Below are 24,822 nucleotides of genomic sequence, written 5' to 3'. Positions count from 1 at the left end.
GAAAGGTTTTCGGATGGTATCAGGTTTCCCTCCCGTTTCATCTGCACTTGTATTTCAGTACAGTATGTTCAGCTGCTGTTCATCAGTGTAAAAGATTATTTGTTTTTATCAGTTTATCAGTTTCTCTGAGCTTATATGGAGTCATGTTTCATAGGAATTGTCACTCTCCTCCCCTCCCATTTTCATTTCTGCGTAATCTCTTTGTTCTCTTCTGATTAGCTCTCCTCTCCAGCCCTCGAGCTTCTTCCTGACTCGATTTGATTGTAATTGCACATGCTGTAATAATGTTGTACTACTGACACCATGGTTAATTTAGGAAAAACATTCCCTCCCTTGTGATTCACGTTGTAACGTTTCTCTCGGTTTTTGTGTACACGTGATCAAGTTTCCCTTTCTGTCCCGTTTGCAGGATCGTAAACTGTCCAAGTCCGAGCGTCAGCGGTTCAAAGAGGAGGCCGGCATGCTGAAGGGTCTCCAGCATCCTAACATTGTCCGCTTCTATGACTCCTGGGAGGGTCCCTGCAAAGGAAAGAAATGCATTGTTCTCGTCACTGAGCTCATGACATCTGGCACGCTAAAAACGTGAGTATATGAGGGATAGAATTTCTTTTCCAACATGTTAATTTGCTGACTTTTAAGATTAAGAAGCTGTGCAGGAATCTTCGGAGAAGCCAAATATTAGGACACCAAATCCATGTGCATGAACTGAAAACTATAGCTGTGACTGAAAGCTGTGAACTGCGTGATGTTAACACCCACACTTACAGTAGAGTCCATTCTGACATTTTTCTCTTGAAGAGCACTGTCAGCACAGATGATGACTCACCTCCAGTCTTTCACTGAAATGTAAAACACACACACGTGTCGTCCTCTTTGCTATTAAACTGATCTGCAGTCTTTCTCTCTTTTCATATGTTCAAATGGCCCTTTCAAAGTACTGTTACAAGCACCTCACATCCTGATGTTTCAGTGCTGATTGCAGCTGTGAGTCAGCCAGCCTGCCTGTGTTAAGTACGGTATTTATGTCACTTACATCACCACAAAGGGTGAAATGACGCAGAATCATCAAAACTCTGATGCAGTTTTTGAGTTTTTATTTATTTATCTTTTTGGACACCAAACAGTTGAATAAAACTGCTGCGGTCCCATTCGTGTCGCCGAAAATGGCTCGATCTTATCAGGGCAAAAGACACAACACATGTGGGGATCCTGTGAGGTTGCACTCTCAGCCTGGGGGCCTCTGTGAGTCTGATTGGGATTTGAAAAGTTTGAGGGTGTGTCAACACTGTTATGTTCATCAACGTGTTTGGAGTCATTTTCAGCGTACATATGTGACAAACTGTACGTCGATGGCCTGCCAGCTCAACAGGCAGTTGTCAGTGTCTGCCTCTCAGACTGTCACCCCACATGCCGCGACTGAATGCCAGCCTCTTTGCCGATTAGAATAGATGTGCATCTGTGTTTGTCAATGCTATTGTTGAGCTCCTGACACAACAGAAGGCTAAACATGGGGTGACACAGCCTGCGTCATACAGTACATCATGCGACACTGGCCCACCTGCCAGCTGCTGCTTCTGCTGCACATTCCTCTCATTCCTGACATCATTCAGGAGTGACACTGGTCATCGTCCACTTAGTTTAGGTTAAAGTGACAGAGAGGGAGACAGAAGACTACAGTGTGAGAGAGTTATGCGCAAATATTCTGATGAATAGACAAACGGATACTTAGACGTACAGTTTGAAAGGCGCTCGGTAGAGTGACAAACCTGTGAGCAAAGCACTAACAGCACTAACAAGGACCGTAGCGCCCTCCACTGGAGGACTACAAAAATGTCATACTTTTTTTTTAACAGAGAAGCTGCGCAGACACGCTCAGTCCTCTGCATACACCATAGAATAAACACACATTTAGCAAATATAGTTTTCTATTTTCCAACTTTTTTTGGAACTCCCCACTACCTACTGAGTGAGAAAGGAAAAAAAGAGAGAGACGAAGAGCTGTATCTTTTTTCTTCTTTTTGAATTACACATGATTAAATTAAATATTCAGAAAAGACCTCGGTCAGAAAATCCAAAAAACTGCTTGGATCCAGAAGTGTGTGTGCCAAACAACTATACTATACTCCAAAGTAGTAACATGTAACAAGCAGTGCACTGAACTCTTACAGGTACATGATGCATACATGATATCAGGATTGCAATTCTGGTTACTTTTATTTTCCATTAATGTGTTTTTATGCACATATTGATACAAAGACGCAACATCGTGTTTACCAGAAGACACTCCCATTTGAAAAACTGGAACCAGTGAGGGAAAAAAATTCACTTGCAAAATAATAATTTTATATCAAAGTTGTTGCTGATTAACTTTTTGTTGATCGACACAACAAGGTTTCTTTGTTTAAGACTATATGGAGCGGATGGATGTGCCCTTATGAATCGGATCAAGGCATCCGAGGGGTTTGGCTGTCATCCAGAAAAATACTCAGAAAGGAGAGGGACCGCTGCACGCTGAAGAGATGGAAAAAGAAAGGGAGATGATGGGAGGGTGGGGGTGGCGGCGATAGGTCGAGGAAGATAGGATGGAAATACTTGCCACCATGGAGTGCCCTTATCTGTGTGCATCTGTGTGTGTAAGAAATGTTTATACTGCTGTCATCTTTCTGTTTTGTAAAAGTTTATTTTCGGAAGAATACTTGTCTGTTCACAAATAATAAAAACTGTATTTACTGCTCATGATAGCCGCACGTTCGTGTATAAGTGCTAATTTGCGTGCTTGGAAACATAGCGTGGCTGAGTGAGCGTGCAAGCTCGCTCGATGCTTTGTTGCAGTGTCACTCTAGCGCTGCATGCCACAGCATTTTCCCTGTCTTTCAACGCTGTTCTGACTTCAGAACGACAGAAGAAAGAAAGCACAGGGGACGGGCGAGGAGGGGACTTAGGTAAGGGGGAACAGGAGGATAAGGCGTGTGGCTTCTTAAGAGAGACATCAGAGGTAGCAGGAGAGATGCGGTATGATAGAGAGAACTTAAGTTATTCACATGCACATTTTAAGGTTTGTTCACTTTAATAGTCCCTAAAATTATTATTTATGCTCTGCACACTGAAAGCCATCTCCCTGTGAAAAACAAATTGAATTTACCCAGATTTTTAAGGCTTTTAATGACAAACCATAGAAAAGCGGTTATAGGATTAAAATAAGAAGCATATAGAAGACTTTGAGTGTTAAAAGTCAGGGTAAAGACTTTACTATATAGCAGAATAGCTGAATTAAAGTTGTTTTTTAATAATTAGCCATCTATCTGTTCACCCATCTATCCGGTTCACAGGGGGGTGGAGTGTATCCCAGCTGTCGCGAGACAGGATGCACCTTGGGAAGATTTAGCCAGTCTATCAAAGGGCTAACATAGGAGAGACAGACAAAGATTCACACTCATATTCACACCTTCAGCCAATTTATAAGCATATATGTAACCAGCATGTCTTTGGACTGTGGGAGGAAGCTAGAGAACCTGAAGGGAATCCACACAAGCACAGGGAGAACATGCAAACTATCCAGTGTTTTTCTCTGGGAAGAAGTTGAGTAGAGGTATAAAGTGGCACCAAATGGAAATGCTCAGTTAAGCCCAGCACTCAGTGAGTGTACTTTCCATTGCTCGTTAATGGATGCTTTCTGCTCCGTCAAAGATACTGGGTCACAGCTAAAAGTTGTTGAGCCTCTGTGGCTGTAACACAGCAGTCTGGATGTGGCTTAAGCACACCGCTCTATTATGCTGTAATGCTCACACGGTGTTATGTGAGAATTACTTGTCAGTTAGGACAGAGTTGCAGGTGCTGAATTATTAGAGCAGCCAGCGACACCGTGGAGCTGATGGTAATGCTGGAGTCAGACTTATTGATGTCGCTCTGCATCGGGTCAGCTGTCTAAAAGCGGAGCTGGAAGAGGGCATTGCTGGCTGAGACAGAAACATTGTTTGCAGAGTCAGTCTATAGTTCAGTCAGCTGCCTGCTATTCACCAGATCCATGGGGACATTTCTGAGCTAAGCTTGGATATTGAATTAAATACACTAATTAGATCAAAGCCACGATTACTTAGCTCCTCTGCCTGCTTTAAGGCTGTGAAATTAGCACACCATGAAGAAGACTCACGGGGCGGTTGATCTCAGGAGTACGCCCTGCCTACTGTGCTCATTGGTCACATTTGTCACAATACCGAGAAGAGGAAGACGCACATTTCTCTGTAGAGTTGAATTGATTTTCAGTCAGCTAATCAAGACAGACAAATGTTTTCTGAGTGAGTTCTTAGAGCTCTTGGAAATAACAAGAACTGCCTCTGATTTAATAAAAAAAAAAAAAAGTCAATCAAGTGCAGTGCTTTGCTAAGAATAGGAGAAATGTTCAGTCTAGATTCACAGTACTTTGCTGTTCTGTTGTAACATTCCTGTGGAATTTCCTCTCATTTTCCTCGCACATTCCAAAGACTTACAAACCAGGTGGATCGACTCAATCACCCACAGGTGTGGATCTGAGTTGGATCTATGATGGCCTGGCAACCTGTCAAAGGGTGTTTCCCTGCTTTCCGCAGGGTGTTCACTGGGATGTGTTCCAAGTTTAGTGGAGAGAGAGAAAAAAGAATGATGCAGAAGTAGATCTGGCTGAATTATAAGCAACGTAAGATACAATCCTGATTCATAGAAGCCGGTGCTGGCACCTGTTGCATGTACGGGACAGTAGTCGAAACCTTTTGATTGCTGTGTACAGTTGCCTTCGGAGAAAACAAGTAAATAACAATCTGCTGAATAAAGACAGAGATTATCAGTGCTGGCTGCTCATTGACTCTACAGCTGCTTTCAGACATTTCTGTGCAGCACTACATGCTTCTGCTTTTTTACTCCCTTATTCGGTCCTTGCATAGCTGTGTCTTTTATAGTTTTTTATGCAGAGTAGAGCAGCTGCATTAAAAAAAGTGATTTTCTGTAGCTTGTGGTTTTACACAGTGTGATATTCTCAGAGGTCATATGCTGCCAGCTAGCGTGCCGGGACAAAGGCCACTTGAACAAGATACAAGAGCTGAATCTCCCCCTGTGCGCATAATCGTGACCACTTTCTCTTGCTTTGCAAAACACACAGTTTCTTATGTGAGATTTCTTTGTCCTGCAGCTACCTGAAGCGATTCAAGGTGATGAAAATCAAAGTTCTGCGTTCATGGTGCAGACAGATCCTGAAAGGCCTTCACTTCCTGCACACCAGAGCGCCACCCATCATTCACAGAGACCTGAAATGCGACAACATCTTCATCACAGGGCCCACGGGCTCGGTGAAGATAGGGGACCTGGGGTTGGCCACGCTGAAGAGAGCCTCTTTTGCCAAGAGCGTCATAGGTAGGACGGTGCATACGCAGCATCCCAAATTCTCAGAAATGCTAAGACACACAAATGTGGTTTGCGAAGGCTGCGAAACTGAAATAACTGGGATCTTTTATTTGAGCTCGCTGCGGCGATAATAACCACTTTACATGCACAGGCACATTATGTACACGCCCACTGTAGATAAATTTTACTACTTGAAAAATGTCTGGTTGTTAAAGCGAACCGCAGGCATGTGAAAAGTGATACGGCTCCAAAAGAAACTGTTAGTAAGTTGGGATTAAGTTGTCTGGAAATGTAACCGTTACAAACACATAAACCGAAAGTGCACCGCACTCGGACAATGTTTATGACACATACTTTGAGTCTGCAGTTTTCCCTCGTAATAACCTGGGTACCTTTCAGTAGTTTTGTTGTACAGCTGACCACAGGTATTCAAGCTCTGCTCGCACCAAGTACGTAAATATACACTCTTCTCTGCACTTGAGACAAGAATGAGAAGCTCAGTAAATCTCACTGCTTCTTTGTAGCAATTAGACAAACCTCAAGTATTCAGGCTTCACTTCCACAAACTGAGTCTGTGGCAGCACTAAGTGGATGCAGGTTTGAAATTTTAGCCCTTTTATTTCCAGCTGGAGTTTATTAGATTTCAATCTCTGATTTTATGTTTTATCATTTTTACAGTATTTGTACATCATGGTGTGCAAGTTAGGAGCATGTCCTAGCATAACATACATGTTTTTCTCCACTTTCTGATCACCAGGTACACCAGAGTTTATGGCTCCAGAGATGTATGAGGAAAAGTATGATGAATCTGTAGACGTCTATGCTTTTGGGATGTGTATGCTGGAGATGGCTACCTCAGAGTACCCCTACTCCGAATGCCAAAACGCTGCCCAGATCTACAGACGAGTTACTAGTGTAAGTATGCATTCTCTGCTCGCTCTGTACCTGCAGGTGCATCAGCTGAGAGTGGTAGGAAACCAGTTGGTCCCATTTATGTCGTATCTAACAGTCTCGTTTGTTGTTTTTGCCTCTTGTCTCCATTTTCCGCTGTCAGCCACTCCTCCTCACCCTTGTTTACTGATTGTATTAACAAGTTTGGCATGAGCTGCAGAAGATCCAGTCATATGATTGTGTTTTTGCCCTGATTAGTCTTATGCTTTCGCTTATGCTCTCTCCCTCCCACACTACATTGCAGTTTGTCTTGCGAAGGGATAAAAACGAACGGAAAGCACTTTTCCCAAACGCAAATCTGAAATCGATAGTAAGTCTATAGTTATTTTAGACGAATTGACACTTATTGAGAAGCTTTTATTCCACTTAGTGTAATGCAGTATAATTAATTCAACTGTCCCATAAACACTAACGCTGTGAGCCGAGCTGGGGAGAGTACAGTTCACCTCCATAAATGTCAGCAAAAGCAGTGAGAGTGACACACTGCGCTGAAATGAAACAGTGCATGAGAATAACGTATTGTGAAGGAATAGGCCACACCCCCAGCGGGGAGGTAGTGGGAACACTGGTAGCACTCTGGGGCGTTTTTGAGGTTGCATTTTAGTCCATTGTCAGGTTAAAACAAATGTTCTGTGTTTACTCTTTACTCGGTCCACTTGCAGGTAATATTGGAAGTGGGCACAGAAGAGATTTTCTGGGGGGGGGGGGGGGGGGGGGGGGGGGGCTCTAGGCCTCAAGGTCCTGCAGGTTTTAGATGTGGCCTTGATCCAACACAGCTGAAGTTCTCCAGAGGCCTGGTAATGAACTAATCATTTGATTCAGGTGTGTTGACCCAGGGTGAGATCTAGAACCTGCAGGACACCGGCCCTTGAGGCCTCGAGTTCCCCGCCCCTGCTTTAGTCTAATAAAAGATTAATTTGGTTTTGAAATGACAAATTTAAGAAGAAGAAATATAGTAATGAAATTTTCTGCGTAATGAAAGTAATAACATGGGTTTTATGTTGTCTGGTGAGTTTAGTTATTTGTTGAGTTATTGAAAATGTCTTCTGATTGCCACAAATTACATTTCAAAAAATGTAGTGGCACAAACCCCTACTTTTTTCTTTTCTTCATCTGGCATCATCCCATCCAGTCAGATTTCATAAGATTTCTCAGATTTGGTAATGTCCCTCGTTTTCTAAAATTTAGTTGACAGTTGGCTGGACAGATAGACAATAAAGCAAATGCAGAGAGGACCAGATGCAGGCTGTTTTAAGCCTAGTGCCGCTGAGGTCATCACCCCAGCACACACACACACAGACACAGACAGATGAGCGCTGTCTCCCTCTTTTCGTCACTCGACTCAGCTCTCTGGATGCTGACAGTGATGCTTAATAGACATGAGGAATATTCTAGAACTCTCTTCTCATTTTCAAGATCTGAATGCAGGACAGAGGGGCCGAGTTCAAAACAAAAGCCCCGTCTTTGTCGTGGCTCATAAGTCCAAAACATAAAACTGAGGCCAAAATGCAAAGTGCCAAAAATCCACAACACATGTGGGTAACAATACAACAGGACAATGAACAAAAGAAACACATATTGCTAATTTCTTCAAGGACACAGGGCGCACTGAGGGCTAATGAGAGGAAACAGGTGAAAGTAATTGAGCGTAACAAAACACAGGAGACAAAAGACTACCAAAATAAAATAGGAAGTGACCTGCTACACCCACATTTAAGATCCTGTCACACCTAAACTTGACACAGAAAGACACAAAATGGATGGGGTAGAAGGATAACATAAAAATTTCCAGTGATGTTTACCAGAATGCAAATGTGTATAAACAGGAACTGAAAGAAAAAACCCAAATGGAATATTAAACAAACAAGAATCAGAGTCTTACATTTAAAACCATCGGTCCAGGACTCAGGAACATGACACTTTGTGTGTGTAATGATTCTTGAAAATGGAGCATTTTTAATGCTGCTAAAGTATCAGTGCTAAACAAATAGGATGCTCAAACACTCTGCAGTTATTTTGGAATTCCAGGCTAACGGTGCATGTTGTTGAATTAAAAGAAGTTTATCATTTGTTACGGATGAGTGCAGGATCCTCTCCAGCTTAAACAACTGCTGCTGTTACCTGAGGAGAGTCGAGCTTTAAAAATTAATAACTTAATAGCCACACTAGGAGCTGATTGGCTCTTATCGTAATAACCCATGTGTTAAAACTCTAATTAATGTGCATTTAGATTCAATTTAAATGTTCATTTCAGCTTCTTTTAGTGTCCATCCATACAGTCCAGCCCATTCAAACTGAAGGGATTTGGATTAGGATTTCCTCCCTCTTTTTCTTCCTTCTTTCATCGTTCAGTCTTTGAATCTCTCATTTTAATCTAAGAAGCTTCCTGGGCGGAATAAACTCAGACGGTATATTTCAGTCCACATGTCCGTCTGGCTCTCTGCCTCTCTTACCTTACTGTTCTTTGATTGGTTTTTGTCTTTCTTCTCTGTCTTACAAAACCAAAATCGCATCATCAATTTGATCAAACTATTACATTATCGTAGTGATGCTTTGTTCTGCTTGTTTCCCATGAACTGGACGTAACTGGCCAAATAGCTAACGTCAGTTGTTGTCACGCTCAACACAGTGGCAACGCCAGGGTGCCTCGGTCAGCTGCTTCCTTTCATTTCACTGCCAAATCCATGCAACCAGCTCTCCATCCTCCATTTCTCCCCCTGTCGACCCTCCTCATGAGTTAGTTAACCCCTGATATGTTTTAGCTGAAACAGACGGAGAGAAACTCAGCTGACATCTGCAACAAAAGTGTTAGACTGACTGCCTCTTGTAACCAGATGTTCTTTCATTGTCTGCTGTCTGCAGCAAGCTGCTTCGGTAGCTCCAGTTGCTCCTCTGCCTTTCTTCTGATTGACTTCCCCTCCCAAACAAAAGATTTGAACACCACCGGCTCTTCTTGCAGCCAGAGCTGTGTGCTGAGATGACCCTGTTGCTCGCATCCTCTCACTGACATCACATTGAGCCAAGAGCCTAAAACAGAATATTTAGAGCAGCCTCAGATGCTCCTCTCAATATTTCCCAAAAAGCATCTATCATGCTAACAGTAGCGTATATGATATAAGAAAAGACAAATGAGGATCACATTTCCACTTTTAAAAAGTTTGGCAGGAAATTCTGTTAATTGGTTCTTTTCTAGAAATAAAAAAAAAAGGCTCTTTGTATGATTTGTGCGTCACTGAAAGGCTGGCAGGAAGATGTGTTGGGTATGCTTTATGGCTTAGCTTCTTATAGCTTGACAAATTGTGTTGTTGACATGCTTCGTTGTCCTTCTCACCCTGGAACATTCCTTGCCTCCAATCAGCCTTATTAAACTAAAATCTAGCTTTCTCTCCATCCTTCTCTCCTTCTTCTTCTTCTTCTGTCAGGTTTAATAGCATTACTTCCCCCGTCAGTCCTAACTTTGTTTGGCCCTGGAATCTCAGAGTGTGTGTGTGTCTGTGTGTGTGTGTGTCTGTGTGTGTGCGTGATGGGGAGAAGGAGAGAGATAGGGTTGTTATGTAATGGTGAACTGGTGGGGTAGCAGGAGAGAAACATGCCAAGAAACAAATGAAAGGTGGAAAGGAAGCTGGAAGAGCAGAAAGAAGTGGTCATTTGCTGGTTTGTGTGTCTGACAAGCAGCTGTTAGTCAAATAGAGTAGTCTAAAACTCTTTGTTTTTCCAAACGCATCAGTCAGTCAAACTTCTTTGACTACTTTCTTGGTAAGTGATAAAAAAAAAGTTTTTTTCTTTCTCTCTAATCTTCTTCCTGCTGTTCTGAATGTGTTTTTCTTGCTTCTGTGCAGTTTGAGATTTACTCGACTCTGATTGTTTTACCAGCCAGTTGCATATTTTTAATAACTGCATTTCAGATGGGCACCTAGGAGATGCAAGACTGAACATGCAAGACTTTCTTGTCTGTGGTTGCTTCAGTCTGTTTTGTTTCTCTGTAGTATAAAATGGATTTGAACAAAAGTCCAGCTCATTAGGATGCTTTCTGCTATGCTGTGTGGCTTAAACTAGATGGGATTTCAGGCGTCCCTTGTTCGTACTGCAGTTACTTCTAAGTGCTGAAAAATCTCTTACTCTGTAAAACCTGTGTCCTGTCACGCTAACATCTATTTTCCATTGTTTGTGTCTTGTGTATTTTTTTCTTTTAATGTTTTTTGAACTATATTATTTTTTCAAATAATTTGGGAGTCATTCCAAGTGTTTGCTAGGCCTTGGAGGGGACCTTTGGGTTCCTGCTGATTTGTTCTGTTGATGTGCTCTTAATTGGCTCTGAAAGGCTCCACTTCATTATTTATACCTGATGGGACAACTGGATTTATGTGGAATTTAACCCTGGGTCAAACTATTACTCACTCTCACAGTTCAGAACCTCTTGTCTGTCAGCTGTTTAAACCCTAACCCTCAATTGAGTATAAGTCGTGCAGGGCTGATAATGCAGTAATACTTTGATCATTCACCAAAATGCATAGAGACAACACAATAGCGCTTTCTCAGCCTAATTTAAACTATTCACATTGATCCGAACGCTTCCTTCAGTGTTCAGTTAAGTTGAGATCTGATGACTTTAAATGTCACAGCATAATTTTCTCCCCAAACGATTCAGTGGTGCCTCATAACCTTTGAATGGAGACATTAAAGACACCCTTCCCATCAGGATTGACATTTTTCATCATAAGCTACAAACAACAATTGCTAAAGACATGCAAGGGAAAGAAGTGGTTGGAGATGTGGCACAACCAAAATAATTGTGACCTTGTGTAATGAGCCTTTGAAATGATGAGCTTTGAAGACAGGGACCAGCTCTGGAACCACTCGCAGTCAGTCTGCAACCAGTCCGCTATCAGTTTGTGATTGAATGTGGTCAATTTTCAGTTACATGCAGCCTGTTTCTGATAATACTGCATTTATTTGTGATAAATCACAATCTGTTGAGCTTTGCATAACCAGAAATTCACATTAACTACTTGGATTCAGAGTCCTTCCTGAACAGAAATTCCAATAGAAAAAGTGACAAAGTTGTGCAGGACAGGGATTTAACTGCAAAATGACACAGGCGCTTGGCAGCCTTGCTTTTGTATAGGAATGAAACCACAATACAACCTTCTGGTGATCAGTTGAGTTGAGTTGAGTTGAGCTGAGCTGAGCTGAGCTGAGCTGAGCTGAGCGCCCTGTTCCAAAGAAACACATCAAAGATGAGTTGTGCTCATCGGCACAGATTTACTCAGACTGATTGCAATGTGTATGTAATCTGTTTGTGTTTATAAGTTCAACAGCACCTATTTGCAAACCTTCAACAATCTTCAACAATCACCTCAATGTGGGGATCTGGTGTTTAGGTTTTGCATTTAATTGTCATTCTGTATCTAAAATGAATAAATATGCCAACTTTATGGCAAATCTCATCTATTTAAGGAAAGAGTTTAAAGGTGCCTACTACACATGTAACCTTAGCATTCTTAGGAACTGGGACCTAACAAACAGGGTAGGACATTGGTATTTAATGGATCTAGCTATATGATTATAACATCTTTTGAATTGATTTTACATTGATCACCACCGTGTCATTATATGCTTTGGTTGGTAAGTATATATATATATGTAAGTATCAACAGATATCATGTTGAGAAGTGGTCACTCTAAATTTCTGGCACAGTCAGAATTTTTCCCCAGGCTATGTTTAATGGAAAAATTGTTCTAGTAACCAGTTTTGAACTGCTTGCAGGAGCCACTGCCAAAGATGTAGTCACACTAGTCATGATTTGTCTGGGACAGCCTAAAATCACACAGTGCTCTTTTTATCCTTTATGTGTGTGCTTGTTTGACTTCTCTGAAAGGTTCCTTCCCTTCACTGCTCTTCTATTTTCTGTGTGCAGGGAGTGAAGCCTGCCAGCTTTGACAAGGTAGCCATTCCCGAGGTGAAAGAAATTATCGACTGCTGCATCAGAACTAACAAAGATGAGAGGTGAGTCACAGACAAAAACCATTGATGCTAAATGTGCATCTGGGCTTGGTGTGATTTCTTAGGCTGTGGATGTTTGCATGTTTGCAAACTCAACAATTAAAATGGCCTTATTTAACCAATTCCATTGTTATTTAGTCTCTTCATGGGTAGACAGATTGATCCGTTAATTGTCCTCTAAAAAAAGGTTACGTTTTTTTAAAAACTCATGCCTTCTTGGTTAGAAATTAAGAAGTGCTCTGTTTTCTCTCCACGTGCTGTTTGCCTGCCAACACTTTTACCACAGTCTCTCGTCTTCTGCTTCATAAGCTTAACCAAAGCAACTTTACCCCTCGCTCTCATCTTTTTTTTTCTCCAAATCTTCTTTCTCCAGATTCAGTTACTGTATCTTTTTCATATTTTTCTAGGAAACCAACAATTTTTAGCATTGCTGATGTTTTTCTTTTCCCAAGAAATATTTGGAGGCTCCAAAAGTAATTGCACAATTTTCAAAGCTATCTAAGGACAACATGTCGTCAGCATGTTACGATTCCCAGAAGATTATTCAAATACCTTGTCTTTCCTTTTAGCTCATGAGTTAGGGATCAGCTCACAGGGGATTGCAGGTCTTGAATAAATTGATATCAAGTGGTATCTAGAAATAATTCCAGTTCTCTCTCATTTACGGTATAACTCTCCTGTTGAATCTCCAGTGAATATATTGTACTGAGCTTGATCCATCTCGCCTTGTTCCTCTAGGTATGCCATAAAGATCCTGTTGAACCATGCCTTCTTCCAGGAGGAAACAGGGGTCAGGGTTGAACTGGCAGAAGAGGACGATGGAGAAATGATCGCTATTAAACTGTGGCTCAGGATAGAAGACGTGAAGAAGCTCAAAGGTAAGGCATGATTTTATCATTATTGATGATGCCATTATTCACATCACAGGGCAAAATTTGACTATTTGTCATATGTGTTTAGATATAAGTGTGTAGTCGTTTTTCTTAGTGGTTCAATATATTAAACTGGTCAAAAACCAAAGTGCGTGTTTTGTTGGACAACCAATATTAGTACATTAATACTATAGGTAATTGCCTGATTGGCAATTTTTAACATGTTTGCAGGAAAATACAAAGACAACGAAGCCATCGAGTTCTCCTTTGACCTGAACAAGGACGTCCCCGAAGATGTGGCCCAGGAAATGGTGAGTACAGTGAATAGGAACAAATCCATTTATTACTCCATTCATTGTGGAATAATGGATGTCAGAGGGAGAAAATGATGGATTTAGGAAGGACAGAGGAGACATATGGGAATGAGGAAAGAAATATATTGTAATGAGAGATGGAAATGGGACATTCATTCATATAGGAATGATGACTGGCGTTAAAGGGAGTTGTGCCTTTTTTTGTGTCTCTGAGTGACTTCTCTTCAATCCCGCAGGTTGAGTCTGGCTATGTTGCTGAGGCTGACCATAAGACCATGGCCAAGGCCATCAAGGACCGTGTGTCTTTGATCCGGAGGAAGCGAGAGCAGAGGCAGCTGGTACGAGAGGAACAGGAGAAGAGGAAGCTGGAGGCAGAACAACAACAGCAGCAGCAACAGCAACAACACGATACACACAAAGCTTCACACACACAGGTCTGTCGGAGTGACGAGCATCGCATTAGTTTGGTGTCTAAGTTAAAAAGCACTTTAATAAGTCTGTTGAACCAGCAGACTGGTTTTGATGCAGTTTAGTATTCTTTTTAAGGTTTGTAATGAAAACAATTACTTAGCCATCTACTGCACAAGCTCAAGAATTAGGACAGGTAGGTAGATAGGTGTATCTACCAGGAGGCTGGGGGGTACCACTGGCAGCCGCAAGTGTTTTTTTTTTTTTTTCTTTTCAAATGATTACAACCAACCAAAAGAGTCTCGAAGAACAGTTCACAGTAAGGATTGGGACTTACTATCAAACATTTGAAGGTGGCACATCCTCTTCTGATGTAGTCATGGTTACAAGAGCACACTGAGATCTGGTATCTTAGGTTTATCTTTTTAGTCAGTTACTTAAAGCCCTGTTTTTCCAACATGTAAGCATATCAGTCATTTCTATCCACTGCTTGCTCTTCCTATCATATGGTGGAGTCATTTTTTTACATTAGGGTCAGAGAAATAGGAGTTTTATTCTTATTTTGCTTCAGTTTGACCCTCTCCTGTGCATGCTTGTCTGCAGGCAGAGACCGAGGAGACCGAAGTAGAGCAGCACCAGCTTCTCTATCAGCAGGCGAGCATCTCACACACATGTAAGTACCCAGATAAGGAGGTCTAGTCTAAATAGTCGATTTCAACAGTTGTTATATTTGCCCACCAAGGCCAGGAAGGTTTTCTAGCGTCAAGTTTAAATGTATTCCTTCAAATCAGAAGCAGCCATTCTTGGTCCACTTTTCAAATTCGATACAGTATTTAGAGTCGGGCATTAGAAAAGTTTACTCCAGTAAAAAGTCTGTTTCTGTGTCCCTGTCAGCTGAAGGAGGCGTGGACAGTGGCCAGGGTTCCTCTGTTTTCTCCTCAGACTCCCCCCACCTGGGTCAGCTGACCATGTCGTACAGCTGCCCCCCTTCTAGCCAGCCTCCCTCCCAGCCCCAGACCCCCTATCCCCCCACCCCCTCCGCTACCCCACAGCAGCACCCGGGCTACGCCCAGCCGCTGCAGCCAATGGTAAGTGGAGGTTTCATTCAAATGAGTCACTACACGTGACAGTCATGCCACATCGGTGACGGTTAGAATGTTCTCGGTGCTCACGGATGTGATTAAACATGACTCGTCAGTTTGCAGTGAGCGCTGCGTCATGTGTTGGAGTGGGAGTGAGGTGGAATGAACTTTGCGGTGCTTGGAAATGGTGTGGGGAATTTCAGCCGCCTGTTTTTATAGAAATAAAAGAATGCAGTTAATTGGCTTTTACTTGAAGATGGTAACTTTATTACACTTCAGGAAGATAAATAACACAAGGCACTGATTTGACTTATTCTTCACTGAGGCATGCAGCCTTCAACATTTAACCCAGTATGGCAGTTATAATATTTCAGCCACTTTAATCCATCAGTAAGGTCAAACATAGTCAAACATATTATGTCTGTACTACTAGCGTAGTACCATATGTCATCATTTCCTGTCCTTGTCTCTCTCTATATTTTTTCCTTTACAGTTATAAATTTCATTTCATTTGTTTTATTCATTCATAGTCAGGCACATCTGTTTGGACACACGTCCAACAGGAACATGTTGAGATCACTCACAGGTCATTATTTATTTACAATGCATTAGATATTTTTTCTCAAGGACCTGACATAGTTTTATGCGCTTTTTCTTAGTGGCCAAGATTTAGATCTAGGTTGACTTATTTATATCTGGAGCATATGAATCACGTTTCTTGTTAAAAGTAGTGGTAATGGAGAGGTGAACGTTTTAGTTTTAATTTTAATTTTCGCTATTACACGCGATGACCTCTGGTTTCTGTGCCCTCATCTGACTTCTAAATTACCAGCATCCACACAGACTGAGACTGCTGTTGTTCACCTAGATGTACACCGATTGACTATATAACTAAATAATGTCCTTTTAAGGCTTTCTTTGAACTGCAACTGAATTACTCAGAAAGCTTATTTTCTCATCAAAGCCAATTTTTGGAGGTGGTGAAATAGACAGACTGGCTTGTTTATAACATCAAATGAGGTCCTAATGAGTTATTTTGAAAAAATCATTCTTTGTTCTATTTGAAGTCTGACATATTTTTTTTCTGTTTCTTTAATTTACAGTTTATTTTTGTGTCTTTGTGATATTTGTGAAACTGGACACTTTTAACGGTATGATAGATGACTTGCAAATGATTAGCTCCATTGAGAAACTTGTTGTTTATAAATCTGAAACATTTTCGCTCACAAAATAACTGTAATTGTTTTGTTGGGTTTTTTTTTTCGATGATGTAAAAACTGTAAAACTGTGGCTTTTATTTATGGTATGATTTGGTTTTGATTTTTTCTATAACTGCTGCGATCTGTGTTTAAGTACCTTTTCTCCTGCTTTTTTTTCTTTTTGTGTTTGTTTTTCATGTTGGTCACTCCCTCTTCCATCAACCCTCCCTGGCCTGCAGCCTGTGTCGCACCACCGTCGATGTCGTAGCATGTCTGTTTGCGTTCCCCCTTCCTCCTACTCCTTTTCTCACGTTCTTCCGACCCAGGTTGTTCCTCCCAAACAGCCCGCCACACCTCCAGACCTGTCCTCCTCGTCCCCTTACACCATTGCCTCATCATGCACACCTCTCACATCAGAGAGGGACACATTCACTAGGTGCCTCTCCAAGGCCCTGGAGACAGTCCTGCCCCTTCACTCTGCCTCGTCTCAGCCCAGGGCCAGGCAGCGGCGGGCCAGCCTACCTGCCCTGTTCTCAACCCCTGTAGGTTCTAAAGAGATAATTGGGCCATAGTGGTGGAACCAAAGAGGACGAGAGAGAAAAAGATGATGGACATGGGCCACATTGAGTCTGAAATGAAAGATTTATAAAAATGCAAAATTGCATTATTGAAAAATTCCAAGTGATGCTGCATATGGAAACACAATATGACACCATGTGCATATTACTAACTGATACAGTTTGTTTCATGCTCAACAGAGTGCTGATTATTTTTCTTGGCTACGATTTTAACATTTTTCTGGTTTAAGCAACCAGGAAAGGTCCTTTGTTGATCTTAAGAAATGTACATTTGCACTATTAAATATAGAAAAATATACAAGCTCATTGCTTCAGAGAAATTCAATAAAAGTTAAAATGGTGAGTTAGAAGAGCAACAGCTGGCATAAAGGATACTTTACATGAACTAAATGTAGTATGCTTAGATTAGCGCTACTTAAGTTCTCAAACTTCCTGTAAGGGTTAGTGTAGCAAGCCTGTTACACAAAAATATGTGTATTACGTGTTCACTTTTTTTTCCATTTAGATTTTCAGACTCTTTTGTGAGTCTTTGGCTCTAGACATACGTCTCTATAAAACTCTCTCTGCCTCCACTGGCCACCGCATAGTCCTATTAAATACGCAGTGATTGCACTTTACTTTAACCCTGCTCTGTAGTCAAATGCTCTAATAAAATGTGCATCCTGAATCAGGAAAACTGGTTACTTTACAGCAATTTGGTATAAAAACAATGCAGGATGTTCCCATAACATGCAGCGACAGCGAAGATGTGACGTAGGTCAGCGGTCCCCAACCTTTTTTCCGCCACGGACTGGTTCAATGTCAGACAATATTTTCACAGACCGGCCTTTAACGTGTCACGGATAAATACAACAAAATTAAATGATACGACCAAGACAAAAACTGTGGTATTTTGTAAATGTAATAATAAACGCATATTCACCGTGTAATTTTGTAACTTTATTAGCAGCGTCCTCCTTAAATGCGCCAACAACATGGAGAGTTGGCGCTTTTCAGGAGGAGCTTTTCCTCTCTGCCCCTTAACGCTCTCTGGTCACAATGGCAACGCGTAAACATTTCTTTCAAAATAAGACACACAACTACAACACGGAAAAAGACTTAGGGAAACAGAGTTAACAATAAAAGCCCTGAAAACCATAAATTTCACACCCGAGCCTCGGCTCTCGCGGCCCGAGGCTTGGGGACCGCTGACGTAGGTGACGGTTGAAGAATCTGTGAGAAGATATTTGCACTTTCTGGAAAGTGTTGCAGTCTACCTTTTCTTGCAAGCGGCAGCTGGCTGCTTAAAAGGTCAACATTTTGCAGAGATATGTTTGAAATAAAACACAATTTTCCTGATTGCAGATGCATTAGGATAATGTCAACCTTTGAGACAACCTTTCCTCTCTTTGCATTTTATAACTCACTTTCTCTCCACCTGTGATGGTGTATATCTGTCCTTTTCTGTCTTGTCTCTGAGTGGTATTCCTGTCTTTGTGCTGTAGCTGTGTGTGACTTGACCTGTCTATTGTAACCAGTTTCCCATCTCTTCATTACCAGTTTGGTTCACTTTGTTAAACAGCTTTTAACCACATAATTTTCCTTTAAGTGTAGAAAGTGACTACCCCCATCCCCCTTTTTATTTTGGGGTGTTCTTTGAAATTATGCTCTTTTTCTCCATTTCATTGGGCCTTTACTGTGGTTCTGTGTCATTCTCTCTGAGTGTCATTCTTAAATCCATTGTATCTCACTGTCACAGCAGCATTCAATGCCACACCCTTTCAGCGGAGGACCAAGCACAGGAGGAGGAGCAGGAGGGAACGTCCCTCTTCCAACTCTCCCAGACCCTCCGACTATTTTCTTCCCCTCTATCCCCGAGCGTCCCATTTCCTTCTCACCTCCTCCTACTGGGCCTCCAAAGGCCTACAACACTCAGAGACGCAAGAGCACTTCCATTCTCGAGGCGCATACCCGACACTTTCAGCCTGCTTACCCTCGTTACGGGAGCAGCCTCCACCCTTTTTCTGGCATGGAGGGCGTTGAGGCTCCTTCTCTCTTCATGGTTAATCCTGGTTTTGCAGCAGCTGCTCAAAGACTTGGTGTTGGGGAACCCCTCCATCTCCCAGGACAATCTGATCCAAGTTTGTATGGGTTCAAAGACATGAGAGCAGAGCACGAGGAAGCAGTGAGGAGACTCAGTCTAAATCAAGCAGCCTTATTGGACCATTATGAAGCAATGGCATATGGAGGCTACCCAATGACTGCACACCAGCTTTTCCATCAGCAGAGGCAGGCAGCAGCTGCAGCTGCTGGTTTGGGTTTTGATCCTGGTCCTCCATCTCAAGCAGGGTTCTTACATCCTCATATCCTGCAAAGAATGAGTGCACACAGTCCAATACCGCCACCCTTACCCCCCATGAGTGCATCCACGGTTGGCTCTATGTCTTCTTCATCATCCGAGGGATGCTATGCTCCACAGCATGCTTCCTCATCCTCCTTTCCTATTTCTGCACCTCCAGTAATGGCCGACGCCCCGCCACCTACCGGAAGTGTTTTTGAGTTTCATTTAGCTGCAGCCGCTGCAGCTGCAGCCGCTGCTGGAGATCCAAGCCTCCTGGCATCCAGACTTTACCGGGCCAGACGGAGTTCTATGGATCTCCCTCTAGAGGACAGCCCTGGGACGGGATCCAGTGGCTCCGGCACATATAGTCGTCTGCAGCCAGTGACAGAAGAGCTGTATTCTTACGTGAGTCCGGAGCTCCCTTTACCTCCGGGAAGTCTCCTCCTTCACCACGCAGGTTTGGCTGTTAAAGACAGAAGTCCCGATCCTTCCAGCGACTCTCTGACCTCCTCTGATGCAGGAGAGTTCCAGTCACCACCTCCGCCACCTCATCCTCCTTCCTTCGAGTCCTCAGCTGCTCAGTCCATCCCTCGCTCGTCCTCCACTGCGCCTTACGATTCACCAGGGGGAGTTCTTCACGCAGATCCCCAGGGGCATCCGCCTTCAGTGCAGAACTTTCTGCCCACCACACCATCGTCCGAGCTCCCGCTTGGGGGGTCGTCATCAAATCAGCTGGAGTCTCTGATCCAGAGCTCCTGGGCCCGGCACGGGGGAATGGTGCCAGCTCAACCTGATATGACATACCACGAGTCACTGCTGGCCATGCAGGCCGCTAACCCCCCTCTGGTACAATGTTTAGAACTAGAAACCACACGTAGACCTCTGGGTCAGTTACTAATTTAGATTTTGCAATTTATACCAACATTTTACATAGAATGTTTTGATTGATGGTTAAAATGTAATTCCTAAATTGTGGTATTTTCTGCTTTTGATTATAAATTCTTAACAGCTCACAGATTGACAGTTTTTTAAAATATATATTATCCTTCTAACAGTCCTGTTCTTGGACCCCGTAGCCAGTAAATAATTGGAACATTGTTGTGCAATGTAGCAAAAGAAATTTTTTATTGGTAATCTGACCCAGAGTCTGTTACACCAATCCCTGTTGTTTTTTTTTCCTCCATATTTTATTTATGGTATTTTTTTTCTTTATGTCATCATGTAGTCTTTGTGATTTAATCCCCCTTTTCTGTCATGCAAGCACCACAGAGAGTCTGCCTTCGTGGTTTCTTCATTCTTCAACAGCATTAAAGAAAAAGGGGTGATTCTTTCAAATATTTTAGATAAAAACATAAAACCAGAACCATTTAATTTTAAGTTTAACATATGAGGCATTGTTTTTAGTAAATGGATAATTACGTTGAAAGTAAGACTCTTTGGGACACTCTGTGGTGTAAAAGCTTTATGAGCCGAGTCTAAGCTCCCTTCTTTTCTGTTTATGTTGTGAATTTTTGGTGCTATCAGTAAGTAATATTTTGTCTGTATGTTCATATATGAAAGTATATGAGAATTGTGTGTTTGTGCTAGTATACTGTGTCTACGGTATACTTGAATTTTAGCCCATACAAATCCAAAGTCAGTTTGATCTGGAGTTTAAAGGTTAATGGTTAAGATGAATAATCTAGATGTACATTTTAAAAAGCATCTTTAAGACGTCGACATCCGCGCATTTGATATCATTTTATGACATTTAACGCAACGTCTGAATTCACATAAAGCTGTAAGACTTTGCTGATTTGTATGCTTAAACACACAGAAACATACAACAAAACTAAAGGAGGCTTAGACAAAATAGCAATGTAACCATGCAGAGAGACGTTCATCTGTCTGTTTCACATGTTTCGTGTTGTAAATGCTAAAGAGCTTGGCTTCGAGCCAGTTCTTTAATTTAACATATTATGTTATCATTTCCTGCCCACAATGAAAATCAACTTCCTACACAGGGTTCAAAGGTCACAGCTGAAATTCTTTAAACCCTTAGAACGCTGACATTCTTGTTTACTTTCTTTCCTTTATTCATTTTCATTGTCCATCAGTAGCTCTTTTTTTCCCCATCTCATTTATATTAAGTTCTTGATCTTTTTAGCAACGTTATTTATTAAATATCGCATATGTGCAACCTCTTATGTGTTTGTGTTACTCCCTGTAATGTTAGAAAAAGCTAGGTAGTCGTACGTCTGGTGCAACGTACCATACTTGCGTAAGCTTTCCCCATACTTTCTCGGGATGAGCTTCACGACAAGTATACAGTTGCTTCTGGCCTTCTAAGGGTTCAGTCATCAGTGGATTGGTTGTAGTCATCTCTGTGCTACTGTGGAGTATTTGAAGAATTTGTTAAGTGAACACAGGAGCCTGTCAGGGTGATGACCATCATGAAATTTAAAGGATTGAAAATCAAATATACAATTGAAATGATAAGTTGACTCAAAAGAAAGCCTGCATCATTTCAAGTGAATCAGACTTTCTGTCAGAGTCAGAGGTAGGGCCATGACAGGACATGTGGTCTTAGGATGAAATCTGAAAAAGCAGCAAGTGTTTTAAAACATCTTAATTAATTCATAGAGAGTATTCCAATTTTTACTCTGTGCTTTGTTGGCTATATAACACCTTTTTATCATCACTGTTAATGACTTAGGTCCTGACCTGCATGTTAAATAAATCCTACTTACACCCTGCCTAACCCCAGTGCCGTGCCCATACTGTTGTACATGCTATACTACAAGCTGAGTATATGCATACATTAGAAATCAGTGTGCATATATCTGTCGTCGGATTAGAGTATACGTGTCTGTGTGCATGTGTGCATGTGTGCATACACAAGAGGAAGATCTAGATTAAAAATGATTGCTAGAGAAGAGCAGAACTGCCTTGTGTTTGTACTCATGCATACTGTTGGATCCAAAAGCTACAAACATGTTCTAATTGTCTTTTTCTCTCTTTTACTCTCTCTTGTCCATAATCTCTCTCAATTTCTCTCCTCCATCCTCCATTGTTTTGTCCTACGATGTTGCATCTGGCCCTGTCTTTCCATTTTTCTGTCTTTCTTTCTCTAAATCTGACTCTTAACAGCAGACTCAGGTGTCCTCCCCTCAGCCAACTCCAGGACCTCCTTTGGTCCCTGCCAGCACACAGCCACCACTTTCTGGGACTGTCCAACAGGTAGGCATTGGTTTTTAGCATTATTTTCAAGTCTCTGTTTTGGCCACCTACATATTAGTTATTGGGAGTTAGATTTGAACAGAAAGGTGGAAATTTATCACCTCAAGCTTTATTTGGAGCGGCAACCAGCAAAACTCTCAGGGCCTCAGTTAAGAGGCCCAGTTTAGTCAGGTCAGTTAGAGGAGGTGAAGCCTTGCTCACAGCTCTTTGTGTTGGCTCAAATGTAGCTCAAAGTGGGCTACTCCCAACTACAAGAGTAATTTCAGCTGCTCCCCTATTTAGCATGGGGTGGCCACAGTGCTCCACACATTTGGTCATTGATCCCAGTTGTCCCTGTTGCCTTCCGGTCTTGAACCAGTTTGTTTTGTGTGTAAGATCAATGTGTTAATCAGTACGCTGTGGGGTCCAACACCCCTGGGGACACACTGGAGCCACATGCCCCAGTAACCAAATGAGTGAACTCCACACAAAAAATAAATAAATGCGCAAATCACTCATCATGTAGTCATTAGGAATGGAAAAGTTATCCTTAGATGCCAAAAACTGTTTTGGTTTTTGGTGTTTCGGTTTAACATGGGAAACTGTTGATAAACTTGCTTTTTATTGGCAGTCTCAGGAAGTGCAGTTTTTGGCACTTACACATTGGAAATTACTGGCATATCGCCTTGGTCATTTCAGAGTAACCACTCCCACAGAGCTGGCACAGTTTTTAAAGAACTGAACTTTGATTGAGCAATAAATTATAGTCAATTATAACATTTATATTATGACCCTTTATCATTTGGTCACATTTAAATTTTTATTGTAACACTTATTTTGTCAGAATGCAGCCATATTATCTTTTGTCAGTTTGCTAAATGAATCATTTTGTTCGGTGTCAAACACATAAAGAGTATCTTTGTTTATGTAAATATCTACAGCAGGGGTGTCCAACTCCAGTCCTCGAGAGCTACTGTCCTGCAGATTTTAGATGCATCCCCACTCCAACACAGCTGAATCAAATGGTGGGATTACCTCTTCAGCATGCCATCAAGTTTGGCAAAGGCCTGGTAACAAGCCATTGGTTTGATTCAGGTGTGTCGAGACATGGATGCATCTAGAAGCTGCAGGACAGTAGCTCTCGGGGACTGGAGTTGGACACCCCTGATCTACACTGTTTTCTCTCACCCACGTTTCTCTGTTTGTCCCTCTCCAGGTTGCCCCATCTAGCCAGAGTAGCACATCACTTCAAAGCCCCACACACACACCTCTGCCACAGTCACCTGCACAGGTATAGTTATAGTTGTATTTGTTAAATATGTATCTATATGTGTTTTTAGCTAGGACTCTTTCTTTTCAAAGAGGTGCTATTCTAGATTGAGTATTTAAATATACATTCATTTATATATTATTATTTATTAGGAAACACTGTGTAACCTAACCCAAATCCACTAAAGCAGCATTTTCATAAATAAGATTTTATTTTTGTTGACATTTCTAGAAAGTTGATAGTTTAACTTTTTAACAGTAAAGTGATTGTGGGTTATTATGGCATACTGGATTGGCTTAGATTGAAGTGTTCCTAATTGTACATGTGGGTGTTGATAGGTCTTTTTAAAGGTGCCTGATGGCTCGTATATCTGCATTTATCTTTAGTGATTTACACACTTATGCATATAATGCAACTGCTCGCCCACATTTTAAATTCTAATCTGAAACAAATCTGCTAAACGCAATTCATTCACAATTCACACAGTTCATAACAGTCTCTGTTATTTCACCTCAGGGCTAGAGTACAAGTTGCCATTAGCATTTCCTCACTTCTGTACCCGAATACCCAGAGACAAATGCACATACGCATCTGTGGATATGTAGTTAGGCATTCCACCTGCTGTTTTTGAGTTATTTTGTCTTGTTGCATGTTCTGCTTTCTTCACTTTTCTTCTGTTTTTCTTTCCATTTTCTCGCTTGCTCGTGGGCATGCTGCCTGTGTTTACCACCGGGTTTGTTTTTATGTGTTTTTACGTATCTACTTGTATGTCATTGTGTTTGTGTGGTACGCCGTGTGGTTGCGTGTTTAGTTTTGTGACTTAAGTCCATCTCCCAGTTTAGAGCACCTTTATCTTCTGTACCAAGTTGCTCAGCTAGCTCTGTCTCAGGTATCGTCGTAATCGACACTGTAGTTTGTTGTACTGTAAGTGGTTGGCCTGTTTGTCTCTGTCCTCACGTAAAACCGTGATGTATTAACTGAATCCTTTGAACAGAACATAGACCTTTTGAGTAAAGCTGTGTATTCTCCTGACAGTGCATCTTTGTTTACCCCACATGCTCTCACTGACCACCTTAGTAAAAGCATGGACAACAAACACATGAGCACGGAAATGGAGATGGGCAGTATTTCCAGTAATAGTCCAGTATTTAGTTTGGTATTAAGGCTAAGTCAATATTTTTTTTGGAAAAAGAGTGTCTTTTCTTTCTCTGTTTTAAGTAAAGCAGTCGACATGTGATTGAAGTGCAGACTTT

The 24,822-nt window shown here is 41.7% G+C and overlaps 1 protein-coding gene across 7 annotated transcripts in view; it reads left to right on the top strand.

Moving 5' to 3' along the window:
* Positions 1 to 24,822, top strand: part of wnk1b (WNK lysine deficient protein kinase 1b) — a 97,565-nt gene that overhangs the window by 44,444 nt on the left and 28,299 nt on the right. For 2 of the 7 annotated variants that reach the window (XM_085137890.1, XM_085137891.1), the window contains exons 3-16: positions 410 to 582; positions 5,162 to 5,382; positions 6,131 to 6,288; positions 12,243 to 12,331; positions 13,067 to 13,206; positions 13,432 to 13,511; positions 13,751 to 13,948; positions 14,526 to 14,595; positions 14,817 to 15,010; positions 16,443 to 16,745; positions 18,520 to 19,947; positions 22,231 to 22,320; positions 23,516 to 23,590; positions 24,381 to 24,458. In XM_085137890.1, the coding sequence (XP_084994016.1) occupies positions 410 to 582; positions 5,162 to 5,382; positions 6,131 to 6,288; positions 12,243 to 12,331; positions 13,067 to 13,206; positions 13,432 to 13,511; positions 13,751 to 13,948; positions 14,526 to 14,595; positions 14,817 to 15,010; positions 16,443 to 16,745; positions 18,520 to 19,947; positions 22,231 to 22,320; positions 23,516 to 23,590; positions 24,381 to 24,458 (3,297 nt within the window). The remainder of the gene's footprint in view (positions 1 to 409; positions 583 to 5,161; positions 5,383 to 6,130; positions 6,289 to 12,242; positions 12,332 to 13,066; positions 13,207 to 13,431; positions 13,512 to 13,750; positions 13,949 to 14,525; positions 14,596 to 14,816; positions 15,011 to 16,442; positions 16,746 to 18,519; positions 19,948 to 22,230; positions 22,321 to 23,515; positions 23,591 to 24,380; positions 24,459 to 24,822) is intronic. The other 5 variants (XM_085137897.1, XM_085137892.1, XM_085137893.1 and 2 more) reach the window with 4 other exon arrangements.

This window comes from Neolamprologus multifasciatus, chromosome 17 (assembly GCF_963576455.1).
Source record: "Neolamprologus multifasciatus chromosome 17, fNeoMul1.2, whole genome shotgun sequence".
NCBI lineage: Eukaryota > Metazoa > Chordata > Actinopteri > Cichliformes > Cichlidae > Neolamprologus > Neolamprologus multifasciatus.
This window is presented reverse-complemented; position numbering and strand designations above follow the sequence as displayed.